At 47.5% G+C, this 16,213-nt stretch overlaps 1 protein-coding gene across 1 annotated transcript; it reads left to right on the top strand.

Moving 5' to 3' along the window:
* The first annotated feature begins 7,062 nt into the window (after positions 1-7,062).
* On the top strand, positions 7,063-15,870 carry Klhl38 (kelch-like family member 38). The gene is made up of 4 exons (XM_005410931.2): positions 7,063-8,039; positions 8,698-10,048; positions 13,796-13,901; positions 14,806-15,870. The coding sequence occupies exons 1-4, from the start codon at positions 7,954-7,956 to the stop codon at positions 15,093-15,095; spliced, it is 1,833 nt and encodes a 610-aa protein (XP_005410988.1). The 5' UTR covers positions 7,063-7,953; the 3' UTR covers positions 15,096-15,870.
* Positions 15,871-16,213: the final 343 nt, after the last annotated feature.

The raw sequence follows: 16,213 nt of genomic DNA, 5'->3' as shown, positions 1-16,213 counted from the left end.
TTCAAAAACATTATCATCAATAAAAGAAAAGATATTCCACTGTGAAAGAAGTAAAAACCCATGGAACTGGGCTGAGCCAAAGGGAGAGGCAGAATAGCAAGGGAATGATTTCAGAAGGATAAACACGCAATTGACATTTTTCGCATCTGTATTCAAAACAACAAAGAGAAGAACTAGCTCCTGTGGAAAAATAAACCAGTGGTATAAAGGGTAAATTTGGAATGGAATTCCAGAATGCAGGGGTAAAAGACAAATAAATTAATATTTTAAAAGAGATAATAACTTAGATGAGAAAGCCAAGTTCAAAAATATAAAAGTTGTGAATAACAAATGCTGGAGGGGCTGTGGGGAAAAAGGAACCTTTCTCCACTGTTGGTGGGAGTGTAGACTGGTACAACCACTGTGGAAATCAGTGTGGAGATTCCTAAAAAAACTAGGTTTAGAAGTTCCGTTTGACCCAGCTGTTCCTCTCCTGGGTATCTTACAAGAAGAATTAAAAACATCATATAAAGGCAATATATGTATACCCATGTTTACAGTAGCACAATTTGTAATAGCTAAATCTTGGAAACAACTCAAATGCCCATCAACCTAGAAATGGATACAAAAAAAGATGTGGTATTTTTATACAATGGAGTACTACTCAGCCATAAATAAGGATAAAACTTGAGACTTTTATAGGTAAATGGATGCAACTTGAGACCATACTCATAAGTGAAATAAATCATACTCACTTGTGTAAACACTGTATTGTCTCCCTGGTGTGAGAAACTGAAAGAGTAAGTAAGGTCTAAAATATACAGTAGATATTGTGAAATGGGAAGCAATTGTGCAAAAGGAAAAGGAACTAGGATGGGGGAAAAGGGGAAATGACAGTAGGGAAAAGGGAAAAAATGCAAGTCAGTTATACTTAGTGTTTCCTAGTTCATTAAAAAGGAAGATTTGTGCTAATATCAATTGGAGAAATTTTTATGCCCATATCTTGTACCCACAGCAACTACTTTGAAGATAACAACATGTAATATATTGGCTATTATTATTCTCCTATTATTTTGTTATGAAATTTTATTTTACTTCTTTTCATAAAAAAATATAGGAGTTGTTCATGGAGAAACAAAACTGCAACTGAAGTAACTGTCAAAGAAATAACTGAAGAAAAATTCTCTGGGCTATCAAGTGTGATATATGCAAATCAACAACCATGCTTTGCAAGCTATGTTGATTAAAAGAACATGAGCTTCAACATATCCTGGTGATATTTTCTAATTAAAATAAAGCAAAAGAAGTTTAATAAACAAAAAGGCAAAAGGGGATGCAAATCATTCAATTCTCAAAGTTTAGCACTTTAGCTTTCCCAGAATAAAATGGGTAGAAATTTTGAAGAAAAAATTTTGAACCCAGACTACTATATTTAGTCAAGTTACAGTTCTTAGATGGTAGGAAACAGAGAATTTTACATAGGGAAAATGTGCTTCTCCCATAGTCTTCCTTTTAAAATACCACACAGGAGACTAAGGCAAGAAAATTACAAGTTGGAGCCCAGCCTGGACAATTTAGCTACTTAATGAGACTCTGTCTCAAAATAAAAAAATTTGAAAAGAGCTGGGGCTGTAGCTCACCACAAAGGCCATAGGTCCAATCTTCAGTGTCACCACCACCCAAAAAAAAAAAAAAAAAAAAAAGACCAACAACTTCAAGTCAAAGGTGATCAAGAAATAGATCAGGATGAGATTTTTAAGCATGAGAAAAATACAGTGTAAGAAAACCGATACTGAGGACATAAATCAGCCAGATAGAGAGCTAAGTGTAAATAATTGCTATAAATAAAATAAAAAATAAATAAGCAGGGATCCTCTTTCTGTCCCTTACAGCTTATCCAGGCTACCTACTCTTAGGGAGGGAAGCACCTACATCCTAAATCCCAGCCTCACACATTCCAGATCCACCTCTGAAAAAGCCTCACCTATGACTGCATGAGGCTTTGAGGAGATGTCCAGACACAAGCCATAACATGCTCTTACTTTTATCATTAAAAAATAGATTAAAAATGCTTTTGGAAAAAATTAAAAGAGGTGCTATTAAAAATATAAGCAGTCTGAAGAGGACAGAAGTAAGCAGTCTCTAGTAGCAGTGTCTGTCAACAAACTCCATTCTATTTCTCTGCCTTTGCAAATAAAGGTGAGGGACAAGACTTATACCTGCCCTCAAGGAGCTACAATCTAGTATGGGAGAGAGAGATGAAAACACAGGATTAAAATTCAGCCTGATGTGAGAGCTTTTCAAAGATGTATGCATAAGGTTCTTTTGCAAGGACCCAGAATTCACAGTGGGAGTGAGGGAGAGTGATGAGGTAGGGAGGAGGGAGTCTGGGAAAGGTTTCCCTTCAGAACGCTCAGGACATGGAGTCATGTCTCTGTCTCCCTTACAAGACTGTGAACTGCATGAGGACAGAGACCCTGTCTGTTTCCCTAGAGTCTTGTTGGGTGGGTGTTTGGCTGGCTGGGTAGGTGGATGAGTGGGTGGATGGATGGACAGAGAGATGAACAGACAGATAGGTAGACAACCCTTAGTTAATCAGATCCTGGCTTGATTCCCATTTCCCCCAGAGGTTCTAACTATTTTGATTTCTAAGTGTAGTGTAGCTCACCTTTTCTAGCCAGAGCTCCTTATGTAGGCCTTTCCCTTCCTATCCATCCCAGCAAATGGTCAGTCTTTCCCTGAGTGGCCAGGAGGAGGGGATGCTTGCAGACATGCTGACCTTACTTCTCAGGGACAGTGGACTTGGGAGGCAAAGAGACCACACAGAACATTATTCGTTCTGACTCACAGTGCTGAAATAGGAGGGTAAGAAAGCATCCTTGGTTATATTCTTCCTTCCTTCCTGGTTTGGTTGAGAGCCCAGAAAGCTGGTCTGTGGCACAGTGATGCATGAGATCAGACTTGAGTTTGCGGGAAGAAGGGGCCGGGACAGCCGGGTTATACCAACAATCTGTAATGGTCCTGACGTCGTCTCTGTTGGCCTGTTTTTCCCCTTGCTTTCCCCTAGGGAAGAAAAATATGAAGATATTTTCTGGTAGCGAGACAGGGTGGAAGAATAGATGGGTATGCTGTCACTTGTGCTACTGAGCTGATAACATCAGCATCAGCTTTTTAACACCTGGAGGATGGTAGTCATGGCAACCTCTGGACCAAGGGGCAGACTCCCTTTTTGACCACTGTTTGGAGTACAGGGTGTTCAGCTTTTGCAAAAACACGCTCAGTAGGAGAGATACAGAGATAGCAGGCTCTCACAGCCCTCCACCAGATCTGTGGAGGACGGGCTTCAGGTCCCTGTGGGTACCAAGTTCCTCACATGAAATGGGGCAGTGTTGGTGTATAGCCTTCCCTCTCCTCCTACACACTTTAAATCATCTCTCTGTGCTATTTATAATACCAAAACCATGTAGTGCCTTGTAAATAGCTGTTAGACTATATAGGAGATAGTGATAAGGAAAAGTCTGTATGTGTTTAGTACAGATGCAATTTCTTTTCAGAATTTTTTATTTTTGTTGATTGAATCCATGCTGCAAAACCTGTGGCCATAGAGGGCTGACTATAGAAAGGAAATTTGAAATTGTATATGAAGGCAAATTTCTTCCTATGGCTTTTAATGATCCAGGGAACCAAAATCTCAGGGGTCCACTTGTGTCTCTACTCCATCTGCCGAGGTGGACCCAGGAGCTGCTCGGCACCAGCACAGAGTGGTCTGACAGTGAGAGAGTGAGCAGCTGCGATAGGGCCTTCAACTGGATGTGGCCCCTTTCAAGACTCGGCTCCCAGAGCTGCCACAGCCAAGGTCTCTCATCAGTGTGAGGTTGCTCCTCACAGAGGGGCAGGTGGGCGCCCACCCCAGAAGGCGTCGGGGGCTGCATGTGCACAGGGCATTGTGCTTTGTGGCTTCCTGGATGTAGCTGTCAAACTGCTGCTGACTCAAACCAGCCTGCCCACCCACAGGAATCTCAGGGCAGCACAGCCAGCAGGAAGAAGCCATGTCCTCCTGAGTCCCTGAGTCCCACGGCCTTACCTTGGCAGCCTAAAACTGAGAGGAAAGCTAAGACTTCCAGAATCCACTTAAAAGGACAAAATAATAAAAGGCTCCAGCTGGCACTGACTGGCACTTCTCCTCTGCACCTAGTCTCAGTCCAGAGCCATGCAGGCTTCATCACCAAGGCCTGGCCCCTCATAGTCCCCTCGATGGACCACAGCTCACAGAGGACTCCTCCAGCCACAGAACCACAGGTTGGTATGGTCAAGGCTCCATGAGGAAATACATACAGAGAGGTTAAGTAACTTGTCCAAACTCACACACCCAGACCACGACAGGGCTCAGACTAGAACCCAGAACTCCTGAATCTGAGCAGACGACAAGGAGCATGACAACTGCTCCAGGCAAAGTGATCAGCCAGATTGAGCAGGAAGCCAAATTAGCTGTTGGAAACCAGACACCAGGACCAGCTGGCATCTCATGAGGTTACCTTCAGAGCAGTAACAGAACACTCACAGTACTAGGCACTTTGCTGGAGAAATTGAGGCTGGAAGAGTGTAAGACTCTTGCCCAAACCCACGCAGAAATTCCCAGATCATCCCTTGCCCTTCTGCCCCCGGGAGTTTGGGCCCTGATTCAGTGTGATACTGACTTTTCTCAAAAGAAGGACCAGGAGCTGAGTGTCCTCATTTACTTTAAACAGCCATATGCTCAGACCCTAGGACAAAGCACCTTCCTGATAACAGTTCAGGCACACTGTAATAAGACCCTCGCAGAGATGGCTGTGGGAATGGGCTGGCTGGGAGAACACCCGGCTGGGAGATATGCTCTGGGATCGGGTCTGGGGTTACACGCTTCTAGGAGCTAAACACCAAGACTTTCTTTGTGTCATTTCCTGACATTTCCTGGAAAACCAGAATTCTCCTAGAAGCCTAGGCTAACAAAACAGGGGCTGTTTTTTCTAGATGTTAGAAATGAGACTCTTAGTCAGGTTGGTCAGACATCGACACTGACCGTGGCAGGGCTGGATACAGAAGGTCTAATTAGTCAGAGATGGAGGGGAAAATCCAAACGCCTGATAGGGCAGGATTGTGTTCACTCCCTACAGGGCTCTCTACCTTTTCCCTTTGGCTGGCTTAGTAGCTGGAAGAGGGCTAACACAGGCACTGCAGAGCAAGAAGGAAGTTCTTTTTCCCTTGTGTTGGCTTCTAAAGGCCTCAGTTCAGTTCCCTGCCCCAAACTAAGTACAAAGCAATTTGTATAAGGTACGACTGAAAACTATGGTGGGTGTTTAAACAGTTTTGAACTATTACAATAAAAGGCATGTCACTGTTAATCCCTTCAAGAGACTATGCCCTCAGTTCCGACACACTGATTCCGCCTTCCTGCCACGGTCTGAACAAGGCTGGTAGTCCTCTCCATGAGCATCTTTTGTTGTGCTGTTGTGGCCGCTTCCATTTCTTGAATCAATTCAAAAGTTTGTCTTTCACGTTCACTTTGACTTTGTGGAGGAGTCAGAGGCTGCGTGGTGTTGGGTCTGGTGAACAAGGTGGGTGGGGACACACCACAGTGTTCTACAGGGCTGCCTTCCGGTTGGACACTGCCCTCCTCAGCAGCGCTCACCATGGTTTTGATCAGACCTTGTAAAGACCCTCAGGAAAAAGCACTTCCAGAACTGCTTCCAAAAGTGGCAGGAACAGTGGGGTGGGTGGGTGTGTTCAAAGTGAGGGGAGGTTTTAGAGGGGACTGATGGCAATGTGTCTTTTAATGCAATCAATCTTTTAAATGTAAACATTCACTTATAGTTTGAACCCAACAGTTTACTTTTCACATCACCTGTTCTTGGACGTGGTTCAAATGAGGAACACCCAAGACACCATCTGCACTGCAGTCTCACACCAGCTGCCAACTGCAGCCCCACGACACCTGTGTGAGGCCTAGCGTGAGGCCCACCCCGCTGAGCTCGCCGACTCCCCCGCTCTCCACTCCTCCACAGCTCCATCTGGGAGCAAGTGGTGCATAACTCACCCCTCAGCGCCAGGCACCGTGCTGGGTGCCAGGGATAGAGAGGCCCTTAAGTCTAGATTCCTGTGCCAGGGTGACTTCCACTCTAAAGGAGCAACACAGGTAGATGTACCAGCAGAGAGGTCCAAGGTGTCATGTCAGAAGTGTGCAGAGGGGATGTGACTGGCACAGGAGTGTGAGGAAGGAGTGCCAGGAAGAGGTCAAGAAGACTTTCAGAGAAGCTGATGTGCAAGCTAAGCTCTGAGGACGGCTTGGAACCCTGAAGACGGAAGGTAGGAAGGAAGGAAGAACACATGTGGAGGGACGGAGAACAAGGAGGAGAGCTACGAGCCTGTGAGGCCCTTGCTACTCACCTATGTCACTAGCATGGCTCAGAAGGCCAGAACTCGGCAGTGTGGCCTATGCACACAGCGGCACTCTCCTCCCTCCCCAGGGAGCCCTGTCTCCCTGGGCCTTGGATCACTCCCCTGAGTTCCAGCCCTCAGCGACACGCTTTGGGTATGCTTCCTGCCCCTGCCCTTCTGAACTGCTTTGGGCTGAGACACTCTGGGATCTGCAACCAGGATTGGAAGACTCCCACCCTGCCCTGGGGTCCCCAGCAGAATCCAGACACACACCAGCAACCCTAAGCCATCTGGGGGAACTAGGCCACAGATGCTTAGATGGGAGGAAACAGGGTTCTGGAAGCTAAGAGAGCCTGGGCACAGGCCACGCCATCAGAGGACATGAGGCTGGGGACGGGGAGCAGATTCTGACGTTCCTGCCCCAGGGCTACTCTGGTGATAACAGGGCAGAGGTTTCAGAGGGAGAGAGATTAGGAGAAAGGGACAAAATCCTCAGAGGCCATGGCAGTAGTCCGTGCAAGACATGAGAAGAGAAAGCCAGGCTCCCCTCCACTCGGGGCTGGAACATGGAGGTGGGAGTGGCAGCCCTTTCTCCCATCCCGGCGGGGATGAGGTCTCCCACATGTTCCTGTAACCGTGCTGCCTCCCACCCCATCGCGTCACCAGCACCATTCTCCACTCCCTCCACTTCCTCCTCCTGCTCCTCCTTTTTCCTTCTCTTCTTTCTCCTCTCCTGGAGCAGTATGCTTTGCCTCCTGCCTCTAGCTCAAGCCTGACAAGAGAAAATGGACAAAGAGGTTGGAAAATCACCCTAAACTCTAAGGGAAACTAGCTGGCAAGCAGGCAGCACTGTGCAGGAGAGGCAGCTGTGGCAGACGGAACGCAGTCACCCCAAGTGGAAGCTTCGAGGGAAGGAGGCCCACAGAGGCTGGGCCCTCACAGGGTGGAAACCCCAGGGTTCTTCATAGCAGGTAAGAACAGCAACAACGACGTTTATGCTGGATTCTATCCTTGGGAGTCCGGAGGAGGACATCACAGCTCTCTGCAAGATCCCACCAGGCTGATGAGGCGAAACAGACATCCACCAAACTGCACCCAGGCGTGTGCTCTGCTTCCCTGTGACCGTCTACTACCTTCATCGTGGCCCAGAGAAATCTTCAGTGATTCTGCACAGGTCAGAGCAACCTGTTTATAGTCATCTAGAGTTCCCAGGCACTCTTAGGACAAAGGACTCAAGTGGGCAGCAAAGCCTTACATAGAGAAGCCGTTCCTCCGATCTATTTATGCCGCTGTAAACACTTGCCAAAGAAACAAGGCATGTGGGCATGCGCCAGCCCGGCAGGCCCTCAGATGGCTGCAAAAGGCAACTGGAAAGTCACATGTCATAACAGTGGAAAGTACATATGCGGCTATTCTTAGCCCTGGAATGTATACACTGTCTCCCTGCCCGGCGGCCCTTGCACAGAGCTCTAGAAAACTGTGAAAGTGCCTTCAGCATAAACAAATCCAGAACTCTCCCAGGACAAATCATTTTCCAGCTGAAGGAAAGGCCTGGTTTTTATGGTTTCACTCGGAGCTAGAGGTGGAAACTTTCTGGGGAAACAAGACAGACCAGGCATCAGTGGATGTCACCACACCAAAGCAAGGTAAATCCCCCTCACGCTTCGTTCTTCTGCAGGTAGGCAGTTGGATGCCATCCAGCAGCCCTCAGCATGGTTTGGTCATGTTTTCACGGAATGTGGGTTGTACAAAACCCAGTTATGTTTCTACATTTATAATATAATCTACCATATAAGTGTGTGTGTACATATATGTATATATTTTTAAAAGTCCATTTTCACCCCTGGAACATCATACATAGGGAATGACTAACACCCAGAAAGAGACATTTGGATGAGGTCACTAAGCAGCAGACATTCCAGGAATCTAGAAAGCGGCTCCCACTTCTGCTGCTCATGTGGGTGGACCATTCCCTGATATAACACTTCAGCCCCTGACCGTCAAGTGACTTACAGCTTTGGTTTATTTTCCTCCTCACATTAGCTGAAGGTATTGGTTTCTTATTACCTTTAAGGACATATAACCATAACCAAAACATGATGTGTTGCCTTTGAGGTCCCAGGTGGGAGGGGGTGACCTTCCTTTCCAATCTTTGCTATGCAGCACCCCTAGCGGCCCCACAGACCGCTGAGTGGACACAGGTGTGCTGGGTCTCAGAACTACCACAGCTAAGGCTTCCAGGACATGCTGCTGATGCAGACGTGACCCTTGTCCCCTCCTGGGGCTTCCTCCCCTCTTCTGTAGGATGGGTGAGGAGTCGCCAGACGGGCTGCTCTTCAAAGATCACAACTTCTCATCTGACCTGTTGAGGCAGCTCAATGGCTTAAGACAAAACAGGATCCTGACCGATGTGTGCATCTGTGCAGGCAGCTGGGAGGTTCCATGCCACCGCAATGTGCTGGCCTCCAGTAGCCCCTACTTCCGGGCTATGTTCTGCAGCAACTTCCGGGAGAGCAGTGAGGCCAAAGTGCAGCTGAAAGGCATCTCCTGGATGGCTCTGGAGCAGGTGGTAACCTATGTGTACACTGGGGAGGCACATGTCACAGCTGGAAATGTCCTCCCCCTGATGGAGGCGGCATCCATGCTGCAGTATCCCAGGCTCTTCGAGGCCTGCTCCTCCTACCTGCAGAGCCAACTGGCCCCCAGCAACTGCCTGGGCATGATCAGACTCTCAGAAATCCTAAGCTGTGAGGCCCTCAAGAAGAAAGCCCAGGAGGTGGCCCTGACGTGCTTCCCAGAGGTGGCTGCATCAGCTGACCTGAAGGAGCTGTGTGCTTTGGAGTTGAGAGACTACCTGGGAGATGACAGGCTCTGTGGGGAGGAGGAGAAGGTGTTCGAGGCCCTCATGGCTTGGGTCAGGCACGACCTCCAGGCCCGGAAGCGCTACCTGCAGGAACTGCTGCAGCAGGTCCGGCTTCAGTACGTCCACCCGGCCTTCTTCCACCACTTCATGGCCAGTGATGCCCTTCTTCAGTCCTCACCTGCATGCCAGGCCTTCCTGGAGGCAGCCAGGAGGCAGGTATTCTCTCTGTGTGGCACCAGCGCCCCCGACTGCAGACCCCTGTGGCACATCCCTCCAAGGAGCTCTTACCAAGACTTCCTCATCCTTGTAGGTGGCAGGAAGGACAATCAGCAGACCACCAGGGACGTCCTGCTCTACAGTGCCCAGACCGGAGAATGGCAGAGCCTGGCCCAGCTTCCCACCCGGCTGTACAAGGCCTCAGCAGTGACCTTGCACCGGAGCATCTATGTGCTGGGCGGCATGGCTGTCAGTGCAGGCAGAAGTCTGGTCAGTCACAATGTCTACATCTTCTCCTTGAAGCTCAACCAGTGGAGGCTGGGAGAGCCCATGCTGACAGCCCGATACTCCCACAGAAGCACAGCCTACAAGAATTTTATCTTCTCCATTGGGGGCCTAGGGGGCGGACAGGAGCTCCTGGGCTCCATGGAAAGATATGACAGCGTCTGCAACATCTGGGAGAGTATGGCCAGCATGCCTGTAGCGGTTCTCCACCCAGCTGTGGCTGTGAAGGACCAGAGGCTCTACCTTTTTGGGGGAGAGGACATCATGCAGAACCCTGTGCGCCTTATCCAGGTAAATAGCTGGGCCCTTGTCATGTAAGTGTGCGAATGCATACACACAAATGCACATATATGCTGGCATACACACATATGCATACACACATGCAAACACATGCTCATAAGTGCATGCATGCACACATGCATAAACACACAAATGCCTGTATGCACATACATGCACAGTATATACCTATGTACACAAGCACACATTATGCATTACACATTTGTCTTTTTCAGGAAAAGAATGGAGGGAGGAAGGAAAGAAGGAAGATAATTGCAAGCAAGACTATTTTCAGCTCATGCCCTCTTTTTGTGTCAGACATTAGCCTTTTTGTGTCAGGCATATCCCTACCCACAAAGAGTTTATCTTCATTTGAGAGAGGATACACCATTGAATGTCAGATAATGAAGTTCTATAGGACTTTGGCAGATGCTTCTAACCGATATCACTAAAGACTTAAAAGAAAATTCTGAAGCCTTGTCCCACACCTATTACCAAATCCCCTGGAACCTGATCTCAGATTTGCTGAATTAAAATCTCTTTGTGTGAGATCTGACATCTGGGCTTTATAAAGTCTTTGAGGGTTCTCAGGTACTCTGGGTTGGGAACCCTGTCCTAAATGAAAGGAGATATTAATTTCACTAACAAGCTCTCTGAGAAGGGTGACTAATGAAGGCTACATTTCAGAACGGTAAGTGTTTTCCAACTTTATGCAAGTTTCCAGTAATCTCTGCACCCATCCACTGACATGAGAAGCTTGAATAACAAGCTTATCTCTACGGGCAATCTAGGAGACCACAGGAGACTGCAGTTTGTTCACTTATAAGCCTTACACTGAGCGCCAGCCACTGCTGAATCCCTGGGGACATGGGAGGGCACAGTGAATTACAATGAACCCTAAAAGAGCTTGTAAGATGACTTCAGAGTATGACTAGAGGGGTGCTCTAAGAGCACCTGGGGGAATCCAAGAGAACTCCAGGGTTCAGGGAACCACTGAAGGAACCTGTGAGGCTGGCTTAAGCTGACTCAAGTGGAAGCAGAGGAGAGATGGCAGGTAAGGCCGAAAGATGAAAGACAAAGGAGGGTGGATGCTAAGAGAGTGCATAGTAGGAGGGTGCGGCCAGGGTGGGAAAGCGAGGAAGCCTCTCTGCTCAATGATGCAGAAGTCAGTGATCTTCTGAGGGGACAATCCCTGGGTAAGAGAGCCCGGGGCCAAAGACCCTGAGCACAGGGGCAACTGAAAGCAGGACAACATAGTTGCGATGCAGAACAAGAGGAAGGGGGAGTGTGTAGGGGGAGGGGACAGGTACTGGTCCTCACCAATCTCCCACTGCCCCTTCTCAAGCTACCCAGCAACTTCTTCCACCCAGACCTTGCCTCTGAGCCTCTCCTATCACAATTCTGGAACATTCTTGAGGGGTGCGTGTGTATAGAGCTGAGGCTGGTCTGGCAAGGCTTTCTAGGTCTTGTCAAGGAATTGAGATTGTAGCCAGAGAGCATGGGATGGGGACACATTGAAGGATTTCACATGTCAGTAAGGTCAGCAAATTTGCATTTTAAGACAGTCCCTGGGGAAGCCTTCTACAGAGCAGACTGGAGAGGAGAAGTGGGGAGAGTTACAGAATCTTTAAGAAGTCTAGGCAAGAATTGCTGATCAAGTAAGCAGGTGCTTAATCTTTCCAGAATTACTGTCCCCAGTCCCACTCATTTACTTGATCGAGAGAGACACGTTCTGTTCCCCTCCAAGCTCTGCCTGTACCAAAACAGATATGACAAAGTGCTTCTATGTAAAGCTACAGTCCCTCCCTCTTCTGTGACTGTTTTTCAAAATAGTATCAACAAATATGCTGATGATTTCCCAATGCAAAATTGTTATCCAATTCCTAAGAGTAAAATACAAAGCTCAAAAAAGATTTCAGCCAGCATATCAAAAAAGCTTTAGTACAATCAACAAGATCTTTGCAAAGCCAAAAAGTCCTTAATCTCTGAGTGATCCCTTTATAGTGCAGACATGGGAAGAGGGAAAAGAGTAAAACTATTAATTTGAATGCTTTTCTTATCTACCTAGCACTAGTTTTGAAATGGAAATGTTATTAGCTTGAGTATAACTTAAAATGAATGCTTGGAGCTACTTGGGAGGTTTTCGGGCATAGGCTCCAAGTTTTCTTCCCAGAATGGATCATCTGCACACACACATTAAGAACCTTACTACAATGGAGTCACTATGTAAACTGACTGTGTATGTGTCCCTTCCTTCCTGGCCTTCTGTCCACCTCTGTTTGTAGGTGACATTAGACAAGTCCTTTGCCTTGACGGAGTGTAGTTTCCTCCCCGGTGCATGACCAACACTGCTCACCCTCGCCGCAGTCCTTCCGGGGTACCATGAGGACCAAGAGTAAATGGTCAATCTATTTCTGAAACCAGACCCAAAGCTGAGAGAGAACAGAAGGCCTGGAGACAATTAGTCACCGGAGTAAAATGTAACCAGTGTTTGCTTTTGTTCCTAAGGTCCCACTTTCAAGAGCATGTGTCACGTATGTGTGTTCTCAGATGAAACCCTGAGGAGGCTGAACAGCCCTTGGGATCCCCCTACTCCCCACTCCAGCGCTCCGTCTCCTCAGGCCTCCCTAAAGCCTCTGTCCGGAAGGTTAACACTGTTGTGGCCCCACACAGGGAGAGGAGTGAGTACCCGCTCCGGGCTCAGCCAGGCTGCCCCTGCTCCTCAGCCCAAGCCTCTAGTACTACGGTGGCAAACCTAAGACACGTGTGTTATTTGTTTTTCTTTTAAGACAAAGATGTTAATGTGTGACTTGTTTCCTCTGAACTAAAACCTCAGTATTCGGGTTTAACTGCAGGGTTGGCACTTTGCTATATGTGAGTGGGTTTGGCGTTGCAGTTTGGGCACTTGGTCTCTAAAGAGGGGCCCTAATCTGAAAAATAGGGAAAGCATTGGATCTACCTCATAAGATAAAGGTCAAATTTTTGCCAAATGATAAAATAAAGTTTTTGATAATGTTTGAAATTACTTTTTATATGGAAAGAGTGCGTTTTCAGTGGTAAATACTGAAATACTCGTAAATGCTTTGCTCCTTCTCTCTCATGTGAGGTCCACCTCACATCTCTTGTGCTAAATCTTGCTCGTGGTGAATCAGTGTACATTTACTATTTCAGTTTTAAACTTCAGACATTCACAGGACGTGTTCTAGAAACCAGGATTTGGTCCACGATTCCAGGGGACAGGGAGAGCATCTGCCTTCTCCTCGTTGGTCTCTCTCGTCTTTTTTGAGCTCCCTTTTTCTCAGACTAATTCCTTTCAGGCATAAACTGTTTAAAAGCCGCCCTCCCCTTGCCCCAGATTTATTCTCAGCCCTATGACCCTCTTAGATGCACTGGAACATTTAAAAATTTAAACATGAACCTGAAATAGAAAATTATCAGAAAAAATCATTGATTTTCCAAAGACCTAAGTTGCTCCTCTTCTCAATAAAAATAAAAACTATTCCAAGCAAGGTATGTGAATGCAGAAGTCTTGGTCCATTCTGTGGAAATACAGTTGCTGATTTCTTGGGGTTACACAAAGGCTGATGTCTTTCTCTCATTTAACAGTATTCATTTATTGAAAGGAAGATAGCTGCATTTTAAACACTGGAAAGAAGTGGACAGAAAAAACTCACTCCCAGCTCACCTTCTGCACAACTACTTTTGTGTTTTTAAAAGCTAACCCGCTTTCAGGCGCAATGCTATTGTCCTGTTCTCCTGCAGGTTTACCACATTGCCAGGAACACGTGGTTCAAGATGGAGACGAGGGTGGTGAAGAACGTGTGTGGCCCTGCGGTCCTGCTCGGGGAGCGGATTGTCATCGTGGGAGGTGAGTCTGAAGAGAGGGCAGCTTGGCAGGGCATGGCACCTCCTATGGACAAGGGCCACCGATAGACTGACGCTGTTCTGTGGGGTAGTCTTTTCTAAAAGCACATCAATCCACTCAGGGCACTGTGGACAACCTGACCAAGCTCTGTCTTCATCCGGAATGGCCTCCCTACCTTCACCCTTAAATGAGGGCTAGGGTGATACCTAATTCACAGATGATAAAACACAAGAGCAATTAATGCCTTAGCACTAACGGTCCCAGACACATGGTCAGTAAGAAGTGCTTGCTGTTGTTAATAATATTGATTACTAATGCACGTGGGATTGCTCTGGGATTGCATAATATGCATAGTTAAGAGAGCTGATTTGGAAGTCAGACCTGGCTTCAAATCCTGATTTTACCACTAACTTGCTGACTACTATCTGGCAAGTTATTCATCTTTTTATGCCTCAGTTTGCCTATCAATATAATGGGGATCCTTAAAGTACCCACCAACTAGAGCTGTTGTGGGGACCCATTCCTGAGTTTTCAAAGACTCCTTCTTTGGATTGTTGGGCAGATAAGAGCAAAAAATGCCAACAAGTCTTAGTGAGCCACTAGAATGGGGAGGCTGCTCTCACTCTGCACTGAATCCATACTGTCCCTGAGCTCTTCACTCAGGAAGCCAGTGCTTCTGTGCTCCCTTAATTTGGGGTTAAGGATGCAGGGACCAGACTCAGACAGATGTGCATGCCAACCCCAGCTCTGCCACATACCCAGCCATGGTAGAAAACCTCAATAGCCCGCGCTTTAGTTTAGGGTCTCAGCCTATGTGTTAGCAGGGAGCAGACAGACGCCTCCCAGCCCTGCTCATGCAGTCCAGGCTGAGCAACGCTCTCTCGTTCATATGGTATTTGGTTTTCAGGTTACACACGGAGGATCCTTGCTTATGACCCTCAGTCCAACAAATTTGTCAAATGCGCAGACATGAAAGACCGGAGGATGCACCATGGGGCCACCGTGATGGGTGACAAGTTGTATGTGACAGGCGGTCGGCGGCTGACCACAGACTGCAGCATCGAGGACTCGGCCTCCTTTGACTGCTACGACCCCGAGACGGACACCTGGACTTCGCAGGGCCAGCTGCCTCACACACTCTTTGACCATGCCTGCCTGACTCTCCAGTGCATACCCTACATGTCCACCCACTCGTGAGCTCCACAGACTTGTCTTAGTCAAAGTGCTTTCGGTTGCAAGGGACAGAAACTTGGCTCCAAAGAGCTGACCCATACAAGGATGCAGGGACCACTTGCAGGTCTGAAGGTGCCAGAACCTGGGTGCCTGGAGCCAAGTGCTGTGTGGTCAGGGCTCTCCCACTACCCCTTCCCTCCCTCTCTACCTCATCTGTCAGGCTTCTTTCTGCCTCTGACCTTCTTTCTCCACAGAAAGTAAGGACAATGGCACTGATAAACCCCAGCGCACAATCTCTAGCTCTGCGTCTTCTGATAGAGAACTTTGTTCTCCCATTACCCACAAATTAAACCTAAGGACCCTTTCTGTCTCCCATGCCTGCCTCCTGAGCATTGTTGCCTGGGATTGGGCTACCATTCCTGGTGCATCCTGGACCACGTCCCGTGGGCAGAGGCAGGGTTAGCTCTATTAATTACCAGCCCATGTAAACTAAATCTCGTGGGAATGAAACAGTTCCCCAAAGGAAGAAATTCTAGGCTGATTAAAAAAAAAATACCTCTGCCCAGAACACCATTGAAATCTGGAACAAGAGAGTTGAGAGACACAAGAGCACCTCCAGATGCAGTTAGTCCGGGTGGCAGTGTGAGAATTTTGCCATGATTATGTTTCTCTGCTTTCTATGGATGTAAACATTGAAATTCCAAAGAAGTACATGCAATTTGGTATCCAGTGTTTGCAAAATTATCTTGCACTGCAAGATACAAAAACAGAATAGAGTTTGTTTCTGGTGCCAAATGTTTTTCTGCAGCCCCCAAGGAGCTATAAACCTGCAGAATTAATCTAGATGTTCATTTTTGTAAATGTTACGAGAATTGTTCTTCTAGGGAAAGCCAACAAATTCCTTCAATGCTTATAGCAACCAGTCTTCCCCATGCCAGAGCTCACTGTCCCTGTAGCCCCTTTATCTCCAAGTGCCTGCCGCACTGGCTCAGTGTGATGCTTGGGAATTAGCCGGAGTGCAGCACAGCGCCCCTCCCTCACCACAGGCACTGTGCGGTCCCCTGGCAGGATGTGTGGAAACAGGGCCAAGCCCCACTTGACACAGACGGTGCTCTGAGGTGGGGCCCAGCAGTCTGGATTTC

This window comes from Chinchilla lanigera, unplaced genomic scaffold (assembly GCF_000276665.1).
Source record: "Chinchilla lanigera isolate Chin_1 unplaced genomic scaffold, ChiLan1.0 scaffold00139, whole genome shotgun sequence".
Lineage (NCBI taxonomy): Eukaryota > Metazoa > Chordata > Mammalia > Rodentia > Chinchillidae > Chinchilla > Chinchilla lanigera.
This window is presented reverse-complemented; position numbering and strand designations above follow the sequence as displayed.